General features: G+C 42.0%; 1 protein-coding gene across 4 annotated transcripts in view; it reads left to right on the top strand.

Moving 5' to 3' along the window:
* Positions 1–23,044, top strand: part of RABGAP1 (RAB GTPase activating protein 1) — a 74,158-nt gene that overhangs the window by 10,877 nt on the left and 40,237 nt on the right. For 2 of the 4 annotated variants that reach the window (XM_027649696.1, XM_027649699.1), the window contains exons 3-13: positions 6,482–6,683; positions 11,322–11,556; positions 12,116–12,320; positions 12,937–13,111; positions 13,429–13,580; positions 14,838–14,948; positions 15,379–15,445; positions 16,407–16,509; positions 17,703–17,872; positions 20,019–20,193; positions 20,836–20,929. In XM_027649696.1, coding sequence (XP_027505497.1) covers positions 6,534–6,683; positions 11,322–11,556; positions 12,116–12,320; positions 12,937–13,111; positions 13,429–13,580; positions 14,838–14,948; positions 15,379–15,445; positions 16,407–16,509; positions 17,703–17,872; positions 20,019–20,193; positions 20,836–20,929 — 1,637 coding nt within the window. In that variant the 5' untranslated portion in view covers positions 6,482–6,533. Of the gene's footprint in view, positions 1–3,979; positions 4,084–4,238; positions 4,257–6,481; positions 6,684–11,321; positions 11,557–12,115; positions 12,321–12,936; positions 13,112–13,428; positions 13,581–14,837; positions 14,949–15,378; positions 15,446–16,406; positions 16,510–17,702; positions 17,873–20,018; positions 20,194–20,835; positions 20,930–23,044 lie in introns of those variants that run through there. The other 2 variants (XM_027649697.1, XM_027649698.1) reach the window with 2 other exon arrangements.

The raw sequence follows: 23,044 nt of genomic DNA, 5'->3' as shown, positions 1-23,044 counted from the left end.
GCCCCCGCCCGGCCCGCGCCCCCGCCCGGCCCGCTCCGCTCCGCTCCCCCTCGCGGCGCTGCCCGCCGTGCGGGAGCTGGGGCCCCTCCTGCGCCCCGGTACCGCCGGTCCCTTCCTCGCCCCCCCCGGGCCGTGTCTCCCTCCCGGCGCGGTGTCCCCCCGTCCTCTCCGCCCGGCCGGGGCGGTGGCGGCGGGAGCGGGGCCTTTCGGCCACCCCGGGTCCCGCAGGGCCGGGCCGAGCCCCGGGGCAGGCGGGGGGCGCCGGGCCCGGCCCGTGCTCTCCGGCTCCCCGGCTGCGGGTGGGGCACAGGGGAGACCCACCGCGACCCCTGTCAGTGCCCTCGGGACCCCGCCGAGCGCGTCCCCGGGCCGCCGGGTTCCCCTCGCGTCCGGTCCCGGGCTCCGCGGGGCTGACGCGATGGACCGGCCGGGCTCCCGCATCCCCTCCCCGCGTCCCGGCTGGGTCGGTTATTGCCTGTTGCTTCCAGCTGGATCCCAACATACGGCATTTCATTGCGTGCAGGCATCTTTGTACTGTAACCTCGGTGTTTCTCTCGGATTTTTTTTTTTCCTTCCTGTTGTCAAGGACTTGTTTGTTTTGGTTAAAACATCCCCGGAAGATAATTTTTTAAGGGCTGATTGTGTCTGTTAGGGGTGAAAATGAAATATGAGCAGACTGTGCTAAGTTGGGTTAAAAACACTCATAAGCAAAAATGAAGTGGAAATCGAACAGCTGGAAGTAAACTTTGTAGTTTATGTCTGTGTAGTTTTGCCTGATAGGGGCATTTCGAGGGAGAGAGGAGAAGGAGTAAAAGTACTCAGGGGAGGTTTGGAAAGAGGGAAAAGATCTTGTGAGAGGTTTGGAGAGGGAAAAGATTGAATACAAGCTGTAGAATGAGTAGTGCATGCCTGTATTCTTATAACATGTGCATACACATATTGTTGTACAGATATGGCTTGAGCTCTGTTCCCTGTTTTGTGGTACTTAGAGGTTTTGTTAAAGCACAACTTGATGTTATTTCTGAGTCTTTTGGCTGCTTAGAAGACGTGTACCTGCAGGGACTGCCCACTGCTGATTGACTTGTGGAAACACTGGATTCTTTTTAAAGGTCTCTACTTAACATTAAAAGGTCAAGGACCTGAGCAAACTTATTTTTGTGTACACAGTAAACAAATTAACAAATGGAGCTTGGGTAGGGATTTCCTTTCGTTTTCCAGCCCTAAGTGCAGGCAGTGTTTGTAGCACACGCTGAACGTAGCTCCTTTTTTCTCAGTTCTTTCACAGCATATTTTAAAGCTCCCTGGTTGTCTGGTGAGCGTAACTCCCTGTTTGTGTTTGAATCCTAATGAGAGAGCAACTCCAGAAGCACATAGAGCATCATCCCTGGAGTTTGTGTAGCCTCTGGCTGCACTGCCTTTATCCCTGCCTTTATCCTGGCCTTCAGCCCGGGCTGTGTCCTGCCTGTCCCAGCTCCACAGGGCAGAGATGTTCCTGATGCTGGGGGAGCATCAGCTGCAGCGTGAGGATGAACCAACTGTTCGTAGTCAATTCATTCCAGTGGCATTCCTATGCTGGGCCAGCTAAGGCAGTGTCAGCATTTCTTTTATAAACTGTGGTTTCCCAGGACCAGCCACATGTTTTTGGGATGGGGAATTTGCTTATTACAAGAGCCTAAAATTGCAGTTTTGTCCCCTGAGCAGATAGTTCAAATTAAGGTTGAAAGCAAAATGATGCTGGCAATAACTATGAACCTGTTAAGGATTGTTAACAAAGATTGCATTAGCTTAACTCTTGTGTCTTGTCTGGTGCCTGGTTTTGCATATAGTTCTCATGATTCACTCAGCTTCCTGAGATCTGTGAGGAGAGGGGTGAAACTGGACACGGTATTATCTCCAAATAACAGTATCTTTTTCTGGCTCTTGAAATTAGTGGGAACATCTCTGGGCTTGTCAGCATGTTGTAAAATGAGCAGAAAAGTTAGAATTGTAGTTGTTATTTTTTGTTAATTACTCTTTAGTCGTCCTAAATCCATATTTTCACATGCAGGATCCCTCTGGCTTTCCTGCTTCATTTTGAGTGCCAGGTAGTTCTTGTTGCATTTGGGAGTGTGTGCTGCACAGGGGAGGTGGGTAAAGATCAAACACAATTAAGCAGGAAAACCATGTGATAAGTGAGAAGAAAAAGGTTGCTAGTGATTGATCTTTCTTGTATTCTGGGTTTTTTTCCCTGTGATAAAACACAGATGGGGTGTGTGTGGGGTGTGTGTGTGTGCAGGAAAAGTGCAGCCTCAGCTCCTTCCCCACGTGTGTGTCAGTGTGATGTCACTTCTGCTCTTACCTTTCTGCTGCTCAGACTGACACACCTGGCACGACCACCTGTAACCACAGCACTGTCCTGGAGCTTTTTCCGGGCTTTTTCCAGGACTCACTGTGTATTTGTGCACTAGGTGAGTTGTGGAGGTAAAAAAAAAATAAATCAAAGGCTGTAAGGGCTCCAAGTCCTCCAGAATGCTGGATTCTTTGTCACAGCCCAGCTCTGCAAAGTGCACTGTGAAGCTTCTGAGCTCTGCCACAAATTCCACTGTTCACCCACACCAAGATGCTAATGATGAACACTTGGAAAGCAGATCTTTGTATGTTTAAATTGAACCATACTGGATTTATTGTTAGGCTGTGCATAAAGCCAGAGGAATAAAACAGAAAATACATTATATTTAGGTATTTCAGTCACCTCATGTCTTTGCTGCATGCCACCTCCTTGTTTTCCATGTTTTTTAATGTTTTATCATGTTCTAATATTTTGGGGGCTAGAGAATATAAGTTTATTTTGCATGCCAAGCTTTCTGACTTTGCTTCTCAAGGCAGCTTCTTGAATTATACTGTTCTTCAGTACTTTAGTTAATATTGCTGTATTGTTCTATATCTGGTGCATTCTTCATCAGATATACTGGAACTTTGTGAAGTCGCTTCAGGAACCACACCTGAAGTACAAAAGCTGAGAAAGATATGAATGGGGGGAAAAAAATCTCATTTCCTCCCTAGTTTGCATACCTGTTCTCATGTTTATTCTCTTTTCTGCCCTGGAAACCCAGAACTTAAGTATATTTTATGTTGTATTTCGCTGTAAATTCAGCGCTAAGGGTGCTACATGTGCTGTTGACTCAAAAGTCCAAGAAGTTCACGGGCAAAGCATTGATTTTTCCAGTCACCCTCTGAATTTTGTGTGGCTGTGGATGTTCTAAACACCAGAAAATGGGTGTCCTTTAGAAATGGAGTGAGAGCAGCCATAGTTAGGAGTGCCTTGGTTCACTTGTCACACATCTCAAAGTGGCATTGAAGCCTCAGTCTCTTACAGTAATGTCAAATGGAAGGTTTTCTTTGTTTTTATATATATTCTGTTTGCTTTAGGTTCTTTTAAATTCATTCTGGAAAGCTTTGGTCACAGGTTCCAGGTCAGGTGCCAAATATTTGGGAAAGGGTAGGAAAATAAAGGATAACTATTTTATAAATCTGTGTAACTAATTGAACTTTGATAGGCTTGTTTTCCAGTTGTTTGAGGTTTTAGCATGTGAATGAGGTCTTTGCTGTTCCCTCCTCGAACGGAGAGTGAGGTATTGTATAACAACAGTGGCGAAGGGGAATTGCACTGAGAATTAGAATTTTAAATCCAATTGAAAGCAGTGACCCAAGAGCCAGCTGTGTTGACTTTCTCAGTTTGCAGATTTTCTAATAGCCTGTTGTGTGAGGAGAGGCCACAACACCCATTTAATTACACAGGTGAGCAACGAAAGAGGTTGGTAAAAATTCACCTCTTCGTGTGCATGTTACCCAGACACTCTGTCTCCCATGGAAGTGTAAAGACACCTTCAGGCAAATACTGCATTATTGTGGTGTAGTTTTGTGTCAGGAACTAAACTGTGCTGAATTGAAAAGCTCATATTTTATTTGTGTTGAAGCAAACCAAAGTGTTTCCTTGTAGGGGATAAGACTTTGGCTCCTTCTGAGGAATGTTAAAACTCAAGCTCTGTGCTTGGCTGGGGCCTTTCCTCTGCCTCTCTGAGAGCAGAAAGCTTTGTTTCTGGGGTGAGTTGCAGGTATTACTGAGGAGCACTGTCACTGCTGCTGCTTGTTCTTGGGTTTTGGTTCCAGAGGAATCATAAACCACACTGATTGCTCTGCTGCTCTTTGATGTGTGCCCTTCTAGGCTGGCCTGTATTTTAATGAGCTTTCTGCTGGGGTTCCTGCCACTGATTCAGGTAAAATGATCCGTGTGGTAATAATCTGTATGGAACAAAGTGATAGCAGGGAGTGGAGGAAATAAAACCCATGCAAAGCAAAGTGTGGGAATATAGAAATTTTGGTTTACTTTAGGCAGAATTTTAAAACTACTTTTGCATCTTACCTATTTGAGCATTAATCCAGTGAACCTCTGTGGCTGATTCTAGCCCAGTTGGGTAACTGAGCTTTGCTTGCTGCAACACCACTGACAAACAAAAGCTTGGTACAGCTGTCTGCCCCATTGTCCCCTTTCCTGGGCTCTCCTACCTTATGTAATTTCAGCGAGACTTTTGCTCACAGTAAGGGTGGCAAAGCCGGGCTCGTCGGGACCTTGTGCTGTTGCAATTCCACGTTGTGACGCTGCTGTGGGTGAGGCTGGGCCAGCTGTGCCCGGGAGCCGCCTGGGGTTTGTTTACCGGGCACAACGAGGAGCCTGGGAAAGCACAGGGTGCTTGTTACTGAATTGAAGGTGATGGTGGTGAAAGGTGTCAGATTGAAAGACTTGGGAAATAGGTGAAATTAGCACTTCAAGACAGACACACTGTACCAAAATAAAGTGCTAAGTTGATGGCCTGGATGATCTTTACTGCTGCTTGAGATCAAAGCCTGCTCTTCTACTCCTGCTGTCAGTGTGGTAGATGAGTTTGCTCTGTTTGAATGAAAAGAGTAAAACCAAAGGGGTGCTTAGTGTTTGAAGCTTATTTTTAGTCTGTGTTTCAAGATATTTGGCTCAGGTATTTTCAGAGATCTGTGTATTATATAGATGGAGCAATAGGGAGCTTCTATAGAAATATTTTAATAGGAATTCTTTAAACAAAAGCATCTTTAAAAATAAGAACTCTGCCCTACCTTTAAGATACGTGTGAGTAATACCACATAGACATATATTGTGAGTAAAACTTTTCAAAATGTCTAAATTTCTCAGCCAGTAATTCCCATCTTAAAATGTTTTTGCAAGGGAAATACCTTTGATGCTTTTGAAAATGAAACCAAATAATCACAAGTGTGTTGTCATTCATGGACAAACCACATTCATTCTTCCTCTTACTCTCTGCTTTGGCTGTCCAGTAGACATGTTTCGGGACCATGAAGTGGCTCAATTGGTAATCAGTTAAAAAATAATCCTCCTGGCAGACTTCATGTTGTGTTAGTGTCTGTGGAGAGAAGGGCATGGAGAGAAATGAAAGCAGGCTTTGCTGTTCCTGGTACATTGTTCCTGGTTCAGCCAGGAATGTGAGGAGCTGTGCCCGTGGCTCTGCCAGGGCTCTCCCTGGTTTGGCTGTGCTGGTGGAAGCCAGGTTGGGATGGTGCTTCCAGGTTGGAAGGTAGAACTTGAGGCCGAAAAAGCACTCGAGGTTGGCCATGCTTAGGAGCTTCTAAAGACCCGAGCCATTGTGATAAGGGTATATTTGGGTTTCTGGGAAATTTAATCGCCCATTTTTATCACAGCAGTCTGTTTTGAGCCATGGATTCTGGGAATCTGTGCTGTAGAGTTCAAGGTGTGCAGCTGAACTTCACCTTTTGTTCCTTTCTTCAAATGCCTCTCAGTGCCAGTTCCAGCTTTTTAAAATCCTCTGTTGGCTCTGCTTCTCAGTACTGATCCAGCCTACGCTGTTCTTCCTGCTTCTTGGAAGTCTTTGCTTTTATTGCTCCTTACAGTACAGAAGATTCAGCATAGATTCATAAAATGCTGTATGTCCCAAGGTTTTAGAGCATCCTTATCACAAAACATCAAGAGTTAGGTCAAACTGTCTTTTGGGGGAAAAGTGTGTGAGTGCAGCACACAGTGAGCTCTGATAGATAAAAAGTAGTTTTTGCGTGAACACAGGTGAAGGCAGATATTACCTGAAGAAAGTAAATGGATTTTATAGTCCTGGCCTTAATTGTCAGCAAGTGTAGTGTATGTTCCAAGGGCCTGGTTTGTGTGATGTGTAGAAAGCAGTGCCTGACATAACCATGAAATACTGCACAAAGATTTATTAACTTCCCTTCTGTGAGCTGTGCAAACCGGTGCTGTAGTAGCATGTGCTGCTCAGCAAAATGAAGGCAGGACTGTGAGTGCACACTGACAGAGGAGCTGGAATTTGGTTGTGCTGTCAGATGAGCTACTTTTTATAAATAGCCAGCAGATTTCTGAAAAGAAGCATTTGAGCGTTTTAGGATGAAGTTTTATATAAGTATTTTTATGATTTTTGTTTTTCAGGAGTTTATAACATATTTAATCTCATTCATGAATCGAACTTCCTTTTTAAGTCATGGATGACAAGGCTTCTGTTGGAAAAATCAGTGTCTCTTCAGACTCGGTATCCACTCTTAACAGTGAAGATTTTGTCTTGGTTTCCAGGCAAGGGGATGAAACACCATCTACAAATAATGGTAGTGATGATGAAAAAACAGGACTGAAGGTAAGAATCAATAACCTGGGTTTGTTCCCTATTCTTCTAAATCAAACTAACCATAGAGAGCTTAAAGAGGGACTTCTTTATTGTGGAAAACTTGACAGAAGGGAGAGCTTATTCCAGAATCAGTTTGGCCAGTAATTTCTGCATTGCTGATGTCAGAGGTGGTAATTAGGTTTTGAGTAAGAACTCTTTCCATCACTACCTGTGGGTTTTTCCCACTTCGCAGAATCCTGCAGGAAGTGCTTAGGATGAAACACACTGACTGGCAAGAACTTGGAACTGTGATTTTTGTCACAGCTTTCAGCTAGAAAGCAGTATTAGCATACATTGATTTGAGCATGTCTGTTAATTCAAAGTTTTCCCCAATGCGAAATGTTCTCTTTAAGACATGTAGAAGTGTAGTTATAACTAACAACTTGGCATGAATCAGAGAACACAAGCCTGTGTGGAAGGCTTGTGAGAACTGGAAGGGCACTGACATCTTCTCACTTGTAAAAGTGCTGTTCTGAGAAGAGACCCTTGTCACTCTCTACTTTTCTTGGTTTTGGGTTTTTTTTGCTACTTAAAGGCGCTTTCCTCCCAATTTGCATTTCAGCAGTCTTTAAGCACAAGCAAGGTAATCACTCCAAATTCCATCATTTTAACATGTTGAAAACTGGATTCTTTCTAGAGTGAGTCAAGTTAGTGGGTTCTTTATGGGAGATGGAATGAGATGTTTCTCCATCACAAGAGCCTGACATCTACAGCTGCATCTCGGTCTTTAATGATGATCAGAAATCCCGTGTTCTGACTGTTGGGCTGGGTGCTCCTCTTTTCCGTAGCAGAAGTAGTAACAGAGACTTTATTGAACATTTCTTGATGATTTTGTTCATCTTGCTTTTACCTCCCAGTGCTTTGTTTGTTTTCCTTACATTCCTTTGAGTCCTGGACAAGACATGCCACCATAGTGGCTCCTTTACTTAGGACTCCAAGCTAATTCTGTTAGTTAGAGTCTCAAGACTGATCTTTTGCTTAATCAGGCAAAGATGTTCACTTATATTTTGTGGTTATTGTAGAAGATGCCACTTCACATCATAGGATAGTCTAAAAAATTTGAGAATTTCTTAAACCATGAGGCTGGTGGTTTATGAAGCCCACTGAAAGGCTGTAGCCTCACACTTGTCTTTCTCGATGCTGCAAATACCAGCAGCACCAATATCAGTATCAGCATCACTACTTAAGAATTCAGATCAGTCTCATAGTGGTGCTTACCTTGAGAATGCTTCTGTGCATGTAATTACCCCCCAAAGCATCATCTGAGACCCCAGGAGACACACCCTGTCAGCCAGAGTCTCCAGCCTGTTATCCCCAAAGAAAATTTGGAAACATGAAATGCTGTAGTCTGCAACACTTCTTACTCCACATGGGAACTATTGATATCACTGTGTGCCTCCAGAGTGGTTTCTGAAGTACTGGCTGCAGGTGTGCTGTTTCTCTTGATGAGGAGAGAAGAACACGAGCACTGCTGCCTCCTGATCATCAACAATTGTAAAATAAAGTTATGGTGTTCCTGATTTGGCACCGAATTTCACAGAGCTTTGCAGGTCTTAAAGATAAGCTTCTTTATGAACTTGGTGCCAAGACTGAGCACAACCCTTGAACAAAGTGATTCACCTGGAGCCTTTCAGTATTTCGGTGTTGAGAGCTTGTGCTGTTGGGGATTGGCTGCAATCAGAGTGATTAATGGGAATTTCACACCTTAAACAAGCACTCAGTGCACAGTCTAAATTCTCCCACATGGGGACCTTCCTCTTAACCTCCTTCCTTCTGGTTAAGGAGCTGAAAACTTTTAACAGAGGAAACAGGAAGACATTTTAGCTGTTTTTCAGGACAGAAATGTTGGTATTTTGGTGTTGTTCTACAAGAAAAAATGATGTTCTGCCATAACAAATGGCTTTGGTTTTGGTATATTTTTTTTCTCAGCTTGCAAACACTCACTTAGTAGCCAGTAAGTGGAGTAGGGAAGCTTGTCAGAGATATGTTAAAAGTACTCTTACTGCAATATCTAAAAGTGTTTCAGTAATATATGAAAAATTAATGTTAACAGTACAGCACGAGAACTGGGGTTATGTATTTCATAGGAACAAATGAGATTTTTATTTTCAGGCAGAAGCAATTGCTTTGGTACCTATAACTAAGTTAATTTGTATATGTCAAACCCATTTTCTTTGATGTGCCCTCTAAGAAAAGCAGGAAATGAGTTCAGGTTCCTCTTAGAGCAGGTGTCTCTTTTTTGGTGTTCTGTTTCCTTAGAAGAGCAGTTTGAGGATGTTTCATTTGCTAATGAGCACAGTCTGAGGATGGTGCTGGAAGCTCAGGCTTATGTTTGCTGAGTGTGACAGGCTGTGGCATTTGTATATTAGGCCTGAGGCTTTCATTTCAAATTTGCTGATATGCTGTAGTTTTAAGTAATAATGCTGTGAAGTAATGTAAATTTTTGTTAGTTTTCTTTTTTCTTCCTCGAGTCCAGACAGAGAAATATTTCTTCTGATAACAATCAGGGACCATATTTTTCTTCAGTTGGTCTTAATTTATAAATGTGTTTCTGCTTTTTGTCAGTGCTGAAATACTTGGTTCAGTTTAAAAAGGGGTTGTCAGTGATTGTTTTCCAGAAATACAATTTTCTAGCTGTCTCTGCTTTCCAGTATTGTTTCTGAGTCTGCTTTTGCCCCCTGGCAGTGGGACTGGACTGGGTTCAGGAAAGCTTTGCTTCTGCAGCACAGTGTAGAGCAGACGTTCTTGAACTACCCGGTGCAGCCAGACCTCTCCCAGCAGAGGCCCAGCACATGCGTCAGGAGAAGGGAATAAATTACAGTTCTGATAAATCCCCTGTTGCTCTAAAGGAAGTTTCCTACCTCCTAGTTAAAGGTTAAGTAAAATTAGTTTTCAGTTTTGTGAGAAGTGGAGGCAGCTATGGTTGGGGTCAATGGTTTCTTTGCTCTATCTCAGAAAGAAGCATTTCTTGGGGGCCCCTTGTTTATTCCCTTGTGCCCTCGGTTCTGCTGCAGCCTCTGTGCTGCCTCTGGGTTGCAGCAAGGTTTCAGACATGTTTACATCTTCCTGTGCCCTGCTCCCATGATGGAGTGAATTTATGTGGCTGCATAAGAGACTTCAGCTGACATGAAGTTGGCCTTAGTTTGTGTTTTAGGCCTCATTTTGCAGGCAGCTGGTTTGTTGCACTTGATTTTTTGGGCTATGAGACCAACAGGGCTCCTAAAGTCCAAAAGTGTACTTACTGTGTCTTCTAGAATTCTTTTTGAGGGTAGTCTGGGGTGACAAGGAAGGCTTTCTTGGAGAGATTATTTTAAATTGCTTTTTAAATGAAGGTTTTGATTATGAGGTTTTAGAATATCTACGAGATGGATTTTTTTCTTTTTACAGGCCATTTTCTATCACACCATAAACAACTTGGATTTGTGTTTTACCTGTCACTACTATTTCTAGGAAATTTTACTTTCAAGATCATGTTTTATAGGGCAGTGTCTAGATATTCATACTGATTACAACTGTTCAGAATAATTAATCCTGATTATTTTACCAAATACAGTAGATCACTCTTAATGGAACAGAACACTTTTCCTGTGCATTTTATGTTAATACCATTACAACATTTAATTCTCACCGGGTATGAATTTTTCACCTTCCTTTCCCAAACCAAAGTCTGTTTAATGACTGTGAGCAAAAATCAGATAAAGAGTTTTGCCAGAACGAATTTTAACTTCAGGTTTTGCAGAGAACAGGTGCTGTAAACTAGAGGTTACTTCAGGTTTTTTAATATATAGGCTTTAAAGGGGCTGACAGGACATTATAATTCATTCATCATATTTTGTTGCAAAACACATAAACTTCATATATTAAAGTAACATGATGCATCTTCCATCATCATCATCTGTCTGATGAATGCTTGCAAAGACCTGAATAATAAACTTGATACTTAAAAGCTTTCTGCCTTTGATGGCCCCATGCTCGTGCAAGGTTCTTCATTGTTTCCACAGTGAATCGTGCAAATGAATACTAAAATTATTTGGAGGAAATCTGTGGATTCCTGTAACTAGTTACAGGTCACAGACACTCCTGTGGGTGTACAGCTGAGTGAGGCAGTTCCTCTGTCCTGCTCCTGGCAGAGGGTCCCAGAGAGCACAGGAGTGTATTTTCATCCATACAAAAAAATGGAGCAAGAGTTTCAAGAGCGTAAATATCTGTGATTTGTTGTTGTTGCTGTTTAGGTTCTACAGCAACAGTTACTTTTTGGGGTAATTTGGATTTTATTAGCTTGTATGTAGCATCTTAGATCGGTGATCTGACAGAGAGGTGAGGATATGGAAATGCTCCTAGGCTTCAGTTCTGGTGCCAACAGTAATAACCAGCAGCAGCTGAAGTGTTGGCATCAAGTATGGATGTAATCCATGCTGGTGAGCACTTGCACTCTGCAGTTTGTGTTTAAAAAAAACCTGGAACTGGGTTATATTTGTTGACTGCTGCTTTGGTTGGTAGAAAAAAAGCCATATAAATGACCCTGTGCCAGAAGGGGTGTTTTTTGTTGTTTGAACAATCTTTTTTTTTTTTTTTTTTTTGTGTCCCAACTCTGTGTGTGGCTCTCAGATCGTGGGGAATGGGAGCGAACAGCAGCTGCAGCGGGAGCTCGAGGACGTGCTGATGGATCCACCCATGGAAGATCAGTCAAGTGACAGGGACCATGGAGAAGAAGTTAGAACTGATGGAGATGGGGAAGAACCTGTTGTCCTTGAAGCTTCGGCATCCTCCACCATTAACCCAGTGTCAGTGGCAGGACTCCAGAAACCAGAAATGAGTTTGCCAGTGAAACCATCCCAAGGAGGTTAGAAAACAAAGGAATTGGGAGTGCCTGGTGTTATCTTATGAGCTTGTTTTCTTGTGAGAAAGGGAGGAGAATTTAGGTACAGGTGTGTCCACCAACCTTTGCCTGTCTCTGCCACTATAATCACCTAGTGGAGTAAATGCCTGGGTGTCTAAGGCAAGAGTTAACATATGTTGAACTGTCCTCTCTTCTGAAAACACCTGCTGTACCAGCCTGAGAGGTGTGCAGAAATATTAAGCTAACTTGCCTGGCTGTATAAGATATTGGTCTGTTTAGCTCCTCTCTGCATCTTATTGCTTTAATGAAAATCAGTGCATTCTTGTATATAGTTATATTTAAATGGAGCCCTCTGAGTGAGCTGGCTGTAGACGACGGAGTTGCTCTCTGCCATCACTAACTCACTTTCAGGCAGGGTTTTCCTGTGGTATTTTGTTCTGACCTGACCTCCCCGTGTTCCCTGGTCTCTTTTGTCATTGAGTTGGTGCTGAGTCAATCTCTCATACTTCACTTACGGGTGCCTTGTCTTGGTTCTCACGCTGAGCTTTGTGTCCCGCCCCAGACTGTGAGGACTTGAGCCCTTTCACCCCGGTGACGGATGAGGACAGCGTGGTGTTCAGCAAGCTCACCTACCTGGGCTGTGCCTCTGTGAACGCCCCCCGCAGCGAGGTGGAGGCCCTGCGGATGATGTCCATCCTCCGGAGCCAGTGCCAGATCTCCCTGGACGTGACGCTGTCCGTGCCCAACGTCTCGGAGGGCACAGTGAGGTATGGGGCTCACCCGGGACTGGGCACTTCAGCTCAGCTCCTTTGGAGAGCAAACAAGCTGCTGGTTCACCTGGCAGGAGACACGAGCAACTTGGGATTTTGGTTAGTGAGAAAAGTGGGTTTAAAAGACATCTGGGAAAAAGCGATGCTTTACATTTGTTTACTGAAGATGTTTGATGGCCAAGGCTCAGCATGAAGTACTGGGCTGATCCAAGCTGTCCCCAAAGCCATAGAGGGAGTGGTTGTTGTGAACAATTTGGAAATAGCCTGGAAAGTAGTTTGTAGGGCTGGAAAATATTTGATACACAAGGCTTAACAGGGATGAGTCTATCCATTGGTGAATATTAGTGTAACATTTTGAAGACTAATCCCTGAAAACCATGGGGAAATTATTGGATGGAATTCTGTTGCATTGTACTTTTTTATGCTGTTCAATTTAAATATCATTATTGTGTTCAAGCTTTGCAGTAAATGACAAGCAGGAGATAGTTTTTATGATGTACTTTCTGTAGTAGGTGTGAAATTGTTAAAGCTTTCCAGTTAATATGTGGCTGAAATAATTCTTATAAAGGTGCAAGCTTGCCTTTTTTTTTTCTCCCTCTCTTTATTTTAACAGACTTTTAGATCCTCAGACAAACACAGAAATAGCAAATTATCCAATCTATAAAATCCTTTTCTGTGTACGAGGGCACGATGGGACCCCTGAAAGTGATTGCTTTGCTTTCACTGAAAGCCACTACAATGCAGAACTCTTCAGGATTCATGTCTTCCGATGTGAAATCCAAGAGGCTGTAAGTTCAAGTTCTTTGTCAAATGGTAATTATGTACATGTAAACTTTATTACTGAAATTAAATTGAAGCATTTCAGGCTCTTTAGAAGTAATGTAATTCATCACTTTTGGCTTTCTTCTACCCAATTTAAGTTAATTATAATAGCCTCAGATATGAAATACGAGTGCATGGGTTATAGTTTATCCTTCTATGAAGTGCAGAGAAACAGTTAATTAGATGGTAAAACTGAATTACTTAGGTACAATTTCCTCCCATTCTGTTCTCCAGCGGAGGTGCAGGTGGGTTTCAGCTGCTCCCTGTGCTGTGTTCCCTGCAGGTGAGCCGGATCCTGTACAGCTTTGCCACTGCCTTCCGGCGCTCTGCCAAACAGACCCCGCTCTCTGCCACCCCCCAGACCCCCGACAGCGACATCTTCACCTTCTCTGTGTCTCTGGAAATCAAAGAAGACGATGGGAAGGGTTATTTCAGGTATAGATTCCTTAGTCATCCAACACGTGGTTCTGTTGACAGTGAGTGAATGCAGAGTGTGAGCCTGAGGTGGTCCCTAAACTCCCTTTTCTGAAAGTTTCCTCTTCTAGTTTAAATAAATCCCAGACACAGGTATTTTTGGGAAGTAAAACAGTGATAATCCTCTGGGCTATTTAATCTTGATCATTGAACTGAACCTGGTGCTACCTGCAACGTGCTTTTTCTGTTTTGCTTTTTTCTGTGAAATCCTCTTCTATGCAATATCTTTCTAAGATGTGTTCAGCTGAATTGCTGCTGAAGCTGAAAGTGCATCACTGTGACTGTGCTCTCACATCCAGAGTTGGGCACGTTGTCAGCCAGGTTTTCAAAGGTGCAGAGGCTGTGGGAATGCTGCAGGAGGCATAAGGGTGCATATTTTTAATAAAGCCTCATGAAAGAAGGCTATATGCTACCCTTATGTGTTTTATGTAACCATGTACAGTGTGCTGTAATTGCTGAAGTGTCTTTATTTCAGCACAGCCTGTCTGCCAAACACTGACTCGTTGAGCACGTTGGCTCCCAGCCACAGCTCCAGAGTTCCTTCTCTCCTTAGATTTACATCCAGCTCAAGATGTATTTATTAAATAAACAAATCACATTTAATAATCCAGTATTTATTCAGCACTCCAAAAGGCTGCTCAAGTGTTGAAACTGAAAAATTATTTAGCTCGGGGCCTAAAAAGGTGCTGATGGTTCTTGGGCTTTTCTGAAAGGTGCTGATAGTTCAGTTCAAATAACAAATTCCATCAGTTTGACACTAATCCTTCTGTGACCCCTCCTGGACTCAAACTCACCTGGAAGTTGAGGGAATACTTCTCTCTGATGAAAAAGAAAGGGAAGTAAAGATTGGTGCACTCTTGGCTTGTCATGTGCCCCAGCAGTCACCTCCCCTGAGAGCAAGCAGCATAACAGATAATGCTGTTATATTATTACTTGGGGAATCAATATTTAGAAACTTGGTTGAAATGCTGCTGGAAGTGTCACAACACTGACCCCCACTGTATAAAATCACAGTTTTTATTCTGAAAATGGAGTGTCCTTAGTTTTCACATCATTATATTGCCATTTCTTTCACATTACCTGTTGCAGTGTGCAAGGAAGGAAAGTGTTGGATGAATGCTTTGGTGTAAGAAGTTGTCTTTACCACTGTCTGATGCTTTGGTACATGCAAGGAATACAGATAAATGGGGTTTTTTTGACTTTCCTGGTGAATAACAGTGCAGTTCCCAAAGACAAGGACAGGCAATGCTTCAAACTGCGCCAGGGGATTGATAAGAAGATAGTGATTTACGTCCAACAGACAACTAATAAAGAGCTTGCTATTGAGAGGTAATTTCATCAGTTTTTAAACAATTCTTTATCTGTTTGATGTTTGTGTTCTTTCCTCTGAGGCAGTTGTTCTATGGACTCTCCATTTGTGTGATTTAATGCCACACCTCTCAAGTGTGGCAAACCAGAGGATGGAGTGGGATATACCTGTGTGGGCCAAAAGTCCTTGTGAAATGAAAACCATGAAAGACAGGGCCTTGCACTTCATCTGATTCTTGTCTGTACTGCAGGGTAAATTCTGTGCAGAAAAAAACCAAACCCAAACCTAAGGAAGGGCAGGAGACATGCTTGATGGTTTGTTGACATTTGTCAGTGGATTCATGGGCTGTTTGTGATGTATCACAGTGATTATGTAGATAAGAAATGTTAATGGGTTGTTTATGAGTAAATCTAGTTTTTACAGTTTATTTTTTTTTGCCTGGCTTTGCAGATGTTTTGGCCTCCTCCTCAGCCGTGGGAAAGACGTCCGGAGTGGTGACATGCACCTTTTGGATTTGGTAAGGATCTTTTAGTAATAAAGTTCAGCAATAATTTTGGTTATGATTGTAATAGACACAAAAGATTTAGACACCTCTGCACACTTGTTGATGGGGATTGGTGCTGTGGGTCATGGTGTTGAGGGTGAGGCTCTGGGCAGCTGGGTTGAGCCTCTGAAGAGTTAGAACATGACCTGATGCTTGGCCAAGGGAGTTGCCCAATTTTATAGTCAGTCATGACTGTTCTCAGTTAATGGCCTGAAAAAAGAAACTTGGAGCCTTATTTTAGATGTGCTGAATATTAAAGAGCTGTGCTTTGAACATGAAAAGTTTTATAGCATACTTATCACTATAAAAATCGAGGCCTGAGAGGCTTCAAATGGAACACTGAGAATTAGTGGGTGCTTTGTTCTTATGACTCACTTTTCTATCTATAAAATAATGATAGAGATCATCTGACTTCACAAGTGTGAAGTGACAACAACCTTACCAGTATTTATGCAGTACATGCTTGTTACAATAGTGAGCACTCAAAAAGGTTCAATACTACATGAATAATTTTGCTTTTTACCAGGCTTTGGATTGCCCAGAAAAAAAAGGTTCTTGGGAAGACAGACAAGCTGAACATGAGATAAAACACTGACTTGGTTCTGAATGGCTGAATAATGTGTTACTGGCTGTGATCTCACCTGCACCTGTGAGCTCTGTGGCCACCTCCCAGAGGAGCTGTTGGTCTGCACATCTCTCTAGACAGATGCTCATACCACATACATATAGAATAATTAGTACTAATTGGCCTTTTTGTTATCAGCAAGGAGACCAAGGATTGCACGGGAAGCCTGTTCTTCAGAGAGGATCTGTTGCAGACTCTCTCACAGGGACTTGTCCTTCCCTTGCCAGTGCAGTGGCTCTTTCATGGGGCTGAGACTTCATGATGTAGAGATAATTTCACTAAAGATACATACACTTACCTTGTTTCCAGGAGTCCATGGGGAAAAGCTCTGATGGGAAATCCTACGTGATCACCGGGAGCTGGAATCAGAAATCTCCACACTTCCAGTTTGTAAATGAAGAAACACCAAAAGGTATGAACGTTGCCAGTGTTATCCCTAGGCAGGGAAATGACTTCCATAGTGGGCATTGGATCAGTTCTCTTTTCCCTTAAGATGAATCCCACAAAAAGACTTTCACAGTGTGGGATGTATTCTTAGAAAGTAGGATGCCAAATGCCACATAAAAATCTAAAAAAAAAAGACAACTAAACCCAGTGTTCAGTCATACCTTGTAAGCACTGTGTCCTAGCAGGGGGCTGTGCAGCTGTGGGCACAGGATGCAGGTGCTTTGTGCACCATGGGAGCTTTTTAAGAATCCCATTGGGAATTGCACTAAACGACTCCTACAGATTTCTGCTTTGCTCAGTTCCTTGTGGTCAGTTCAGATTTTTCCAAACCCAGGTTTTTAATTAAAACAGAAGGATCCCTGTACCTGTGGAAATGAAAGTAAACCACTCCCAACTGTCATCCAAAAATAGCTGATGCTCCATTGCTCTCTCGAGTCCTGAAACAGATCTGTCATTGCTTCTTTTAAGATGTCAGCTGAATTATCATCTTTTCAATCTGTTGTCACAGTTTCATGCCAAGGGTTGGGGAAGTTAATGGGAATTGACTGGGCAAAGTCATAAAAGTCAGCTGCTGGGCACAATCTGCTGCTGGATTGAATGTCATCCTGCCTGAAGGACACAATTTAGCAGTTCTGTACCAGAAGAGATCTCATAGGTCACTGAGCCTCCTTTTGGAGCATCAAACTGTGCAGTCAATTTTCAGAATGTCACAGCTGAAATGGTCTCAAATGCCTTTAATATCGTGGTACTTAACACTCAAGTAACTTCTAAAACCAAAAAAGAGCTGAAGTGTCATTAGGCTGGATGGCAGGAGACCTGCACTGTGCAGTTGAGTGCAGAGATATGCACTTAAAATGTTTAATGAATGTTTTGGATACACTTCAGTGGGATTTGAAAAAGCAGAATTTTTATTCTCTTTAACAAGATCATTTTCTTGGCTTGAAGACTTCAGTTTCCTTACTCTCTAGTGGGTAGTGCATAGTCATCTGATTTCCCTATTTTGAAACTTCTAAGGTTTTGAGATGTTTAAATTAGGGGAAAAATGAATTCTAAAAAAGAAAGTTTCCTTTGTTCTTTCATGTTACCAGGAAAGAGGCAATGGAATATTTTATTTGAAATATTTTTTTTTAGCACTCTCACTTCATTTTCTCTCTCCAGATAAAGTGCTGTTCATGACCACAGCAGTGGATTTGGTGATAACTGAGGTGCAGGAACCCGTTCGGTTCATCCTGGAGACAAAAGTCAGGGTTTGTTCCCCTAATGAGAGGCTGTTCTGGCCCTTCAGCAAGAGGAGCTCCACTGAAAATTTTTTCTTAAAATTGAAACAGGTAATGCTTTAAAAAATAAAGAAACAGAATCGACAGTTAATGGGCTGTTTCTCCCTGTGGTTGGTAAAACCTTTACGAATACAATGTTCATAATACCACGTTTTGCTCCTGAATAAATGCTCTTCAATTTTAGAGCAGCTCTCCTTTCTCATGCTGATTGTTGCTGGCTATCTGCAGTTCCCATAAAGAGCTGGAAATAGCTTTTTTGATAGCTTTGATGAGGCTGCAAAGTTCCATAGAGGCTTATGGATTTTCCAGCCAAACCACAGAAATCAAAGGACCAGAGGATTTATCTGGGGCTGTGCTGAGAGGTGCTGACACAAGGGTAGAGTGGGGTGATTGTGTACAACTGAGGTGAAGAGAAAAGAAGTCTCTAATCCTTGTGACATCTGATACATCACTAAACTTATCATACAAATTGAGCATTTCTTTTCAGATGAGCAAACATCCATCTGAAATTCCAAAAGAAATTATTTTTGGTGAAAGTCTGTTTTCCCCTTCCACGTGGTTGGAAGCAGAGATTTCACACATACCCCAATTTTGCCCTGGGGGAAAAAAACCAGGCAACTGCAAAACATTCCTAGAACTTGTTAAAGAATTTTACTGGTTTTTTCCAACTTACTTTTTTATGCTGTCTACTAAAAAGGGAAAGATTATTCCTGTCCAGGATATTCATAACAAGGCAATAATTTAAAATGAGGCTGGTAAACTGAAGGTCCAAGTCACTCAAGAGATGATACAGCTGCTGTTCTCCTGTTTTAGAAATGATTGTTCTGAAATTAAAGTCTTGTTTAAAGAAATGGAAATGTACAAAAGCAAATAACAATGAGGATGTACGTGCTCTCTCAAGGTTTAGTAATTTTGGGTGCAGCCCAAAAAAAAGCAGTGTTGGAGTCCTGATTACTAGATAAGTGTTCTCTTTTAAAGAGGTTTTCAATAAAACAAGAGGCTTTTCTTCATTCTTTTTGCACTTGTCTTCAAGTGCTAGCAATGAATGGCATCTGAGTAGTAACAAAGATGAGGTTCACCAGGAATTCTATTTTGTGTATGTCCTATTTTTTATGTAAAATATCAATACACATTTTCAGACACTTTCCTTCAAAATTTAAGGTGGAAAAATTCTTCATGGATGAGCTCAGCCTTTTTTTTAGGATATTTTTGAGGTGGAGCATGGAGATGTTGAACATTTGAGGCTATTGGGCTATAAATATTCTACAGCCTCCAAAAGGTGCCTTTTCTGTTTGGCAGTTTAAAGGAAGTTTATCTTGCTGAGCTAATTCTGTATCTTTTGTCTTACCAAATTCACAGGCATTGTGACTTATCTTAGCCAATTCTCTTTTTCCACAGGCACTGTCAGGTTATCCAACTTCCAGTGTTTACTAATGGAAGATTATCAAAATTCATAGTGGAAGCAACAAATATAGAATGTACTGCCTGATAAGCCTGGAAGGGAAACCTGTTTCTGTGGAGTCATGATTAGCCTATTAAAAATACAGCTGTGTAGAATTGGCTTATCTTACTTTGGCAGTGTTTCTTTATTCGGAAATGGTGAAAGCAGAGGGATTTTATTTGCTCAGATTACATGTAGTGATTTAGTCATTTTTAGTTTTGATGCATTTCTTTTCATTTTTAATGCTCCAAAGGATAAAATTGAGCACTGGGAGCTTAGTGTAGAGTGTAATTATAAATCTTATTTCCCTCTCTTCTTCACCTTCCCTTTTCTACTATCTATTTTTATTCATTTAGGAAAAAAAAAGTTCTAAGTCCTTAAACTGCATTAAAATTTTAGAACCACTTGACAGAGAAAAGTCCTCCTTTAAAGGAAGGGAAGGTATGAAAGCATTGAAAATTGAGGAGAAACAGGGGTGGAGTTGCTTCATATGAAGGAACCTTCCTCTCTTGGAGCACAGATGCATTTATAGCTTTAAAAGTCTGTGCATTTGTGTGCAGTTCCTTTATGGCAGGAACACTCCCGGGCCTGCACCGTGCATTAAGTGTGCTGCACTCCCCTGTGTCAGCATTCCTCACTGCAGAATGGGATGGAAGTTGTTCCTCAGCTCTCCGTTCCAGACAGAGAAGGCAGAGCCTTAGGAAGTGATGTGGCACTTGTGTAGCTTTTCTCAGTGCAATGGAACTTGTTTCCCAGATCAAGCAGAAGGACAGGAAGAATAACTCGGACACGCTGTATGAAGTTGTGTGCCTGGAGAGCGAGTCCGAGAGGGAGAGGAGGAAAACCACAGCCAGCCCCTCCCTGCGCCTGCCCCAGTCGGGCTCCCAGGGCTCCATGATCCCTTCTCCCCCTGAGGACGATGAAGAGGAAGGTAAGAAGCAGACTGTGTGCTCTGTGGACTGGGAGAGAAAGGGCACATGGTAAATAACACAGTTATAAAACACGTTGAATCATTTCCAATCAGAATCTGGCCTCCTGATGGGTTTTTATTTGCTTGAGTGCTCTGAGCAGTCACTAACCAGTACCCCAACATTCCTGGGGCAGCCTCTCCCTCCTCTGACACTTCCCTATCTGTGCTTTTCCCAGCCCAGGCCTCCAGTGTGATGATGTATTTGGGACAATGTGAAAAGAGGCTGCTTAAAATTGGGGATTATCCTATAGCTTCTGCCCCTCCCTGAGCAGCTGTGAACAGATTTGAGAGTAAAAATGAGGAGCTGATATTATTTGAAAGTCTCAGCAGGCAGCATGTTTTAGTGAAGAGGAGAGCTGGACAACTGTGATAGATAAAACTGTACCAGGACCTGCCCAGCTTGGAACTTAATACATTTTCAAGAGCTTTTCTCTGCTTTAGAAAAATTCTTTTAAACCAAAATGTGGACTAGTTCTGAGTATATAAACACGTGGCCCTACAGCTCTGAGCTGAGATGGGGATGACTTGGGTTTCTGCTTTTTCACTTTTCTGCTGGCCTTCCATGTGGCCTTGGCTGAAGTGTCCCCTCTGTTCTGTTGGCAGACAATGATGAACCACTCTTAAGTGGTTCTGGAGATGTTTCCAAAGAGTGTGCAGAAAAAATTCTTGAGACGTGGGGAGAGCTGCTGTCCAAGTGGTAAGTGGCAAAATCACGTTCTGCAAGTTACAGTTCTGAATATTCTCGTTCTGTTTGCTCCTTCTTCTTGGAGTTTTTGTTGTTTCCAAAGGCCGGTTGAGACAAGATTAGGATGGATTTAGTCCTTTATTCATCCCCACAACACCCCTTATTCTCTGGCTTCTTTTTTTCTGATTTCTTCACAAGGTGTTTTAAGTATTTGAATTTTTGAGTGCATGCTTAATGTATAGAAATTCACTTATGCTGTGTCTGTAGGTGCTTCTGTCTTAAAATGAGTATTCTGCTTATCTGTGAGTTCCCTGAGATTTGCCAAAGAAAAACCTAAACTAAGTATTATAAAGAAAATGCAGCTCTTCCTTTGTCTTTATTTTGCACAGTCACTTCCATTCCTCTTTGTAATTCCAGTGTAGTTCACAGCCAGTTTTTCTTGCAGCTGTCACATCTTAGTGACTGTAGCTTAAGAAAATGGGAGATCTGGACTTGGATAGCGAAGATGTTTTTCTTCCTTATCTAAAGAAAGGCTCCAGAGCCTGCCAAGAAGGAAGTACATGAGCTCTGCTGGTTTTTTCCCTGGAAAATGCCAGTGTACAAGAGGAGTGTTTCTTGACAGTCCAATTGCTAATGCAACACCGTCCTCCTTTGATGAGCGATCTTTTATTCATCTTGAAGTAGCCTGAGCTGCTCTGAAATGATGCTGATTGTTGCAAAATTCAGGTTTTTTGTTAGGTTTTATTTTTTTCCCCAGAATGGGAGATGACAAGGAACACGAGACTGAGCTCAAACAGGCTTCATTTTGACTCTGGCTTTACTTGTTGCCTTTTGCTTCTTAATATTGGTGAGGAGCAGGGCAAAGGGAGCACAACAAATAAAGGTTGAATGTGGTATTAGATTTATGAGTAGGACAGCAGGGATTAGATTTAAGGAGCAGGATGGTAGGGTCGTGCAGCTTGGATGAGGGAAAGTATTGATGTGACCATTTAGCGAGGAATCTCTTTAAATTAAGGTTATAACAACTTTTTTTATTTTTTGCAGTTGCTATTTATTTGAATAAACACTTTTCTTTCCAGTTTGGTTTTGCACTAATTTGGTGAGACAGTGGACATAGAAATGGACACATTTGTAAGAAGGGGAAAGCTGTGGTAAAATGATCCATGAGCCCTTTTCCCTCTCCTAGATTTGGAGAAACATCTTTACCAGATGAGCTCTGTGCATCTGCTGCTGTGAGAAAGTTTCTTTCTACTTGAATTTTTTGTAATTCTTCCAAGGGCTCAAAAGATAATTAAGCCACCTGACTCCCATTGGAAATGTTTTGGCAGCTCTAAGAGGATATGAAATGCTTCTGTGCTAATGCTGGCAACAACTTTAATATGTGTTAAAGGGCTTTCCTTCTTAACTAAAAATGTGTATTTGGAAGCAATGATCCTCCAGCTTTTAACATAAGAGGATTGAAAATCATAAAAAGCAGAGTTTAGGAAGTTTCATGCTAGTTTTTTTAGAATTCTGTAATTAGATTTGTATAATAATTAAATATGCATTGTTATTTTGTGATTTCTAAATAGTATTTGGCTGATATTTCATAACTGCTGAGTCACACAATTTTCTCATTTCAAAATAGTTTGGAAGGATCCAGTAGTGTGTGGCTTTTAGTCTACAACCTTCATGACTGTATTCATTGGAACTATTGTTGTGCTTACTTTGATCTGAGATTAGGGCAAAGCAGTTTTAGAGGCCTCTACAAAAACGTTGATTATTTTCTATGTAACAATTATTTGATATAAATCTTTATTACAAAGGTATAATAAATGCTCTGTGAATGTATGTCTGTAGGTATGACTGTATATGGATATAGGTGTAACTACTATATTATTATTATTTTTGCTATGGTTGATTTCTTTTAGAGAAGGCAAAGTGAAGGAGGACATGATGGTCCTGGGCTCTGGGCAGTAAATGCTGATTTAAATGTCCACGTAGTCTCTAGATTACTGAGTCAGAACACTGTAGACTGAAGAAAGGCAGCAAAGAGTCCCATTCTGTGTCAAATTATCATCCACATATCTGTTAGACTGTTACAAACATTATCAAATGACAGCTTTTTAGGAACATAATGCGACTGAT

Source organism: Corapipo altera, unplaced genomic scaffold (genome assembly GCF_003945725.1).
Source record: "Corapipo altera isolate COAL_440 unplaced genomic scaffold, ASM394572v1 268, whole genome shotgun sequence".
In the NCBI taxonomy this organism is placed as follows: domain Eukaryota; kingdom Metazoa; phylum Chordata; class Aves; order Passeriformes; family Pipridae; genus Corapipo; species Corapipo altera.
This window is presented reverse-complemented; position numbering and strand designations above follow the sequence as displayed.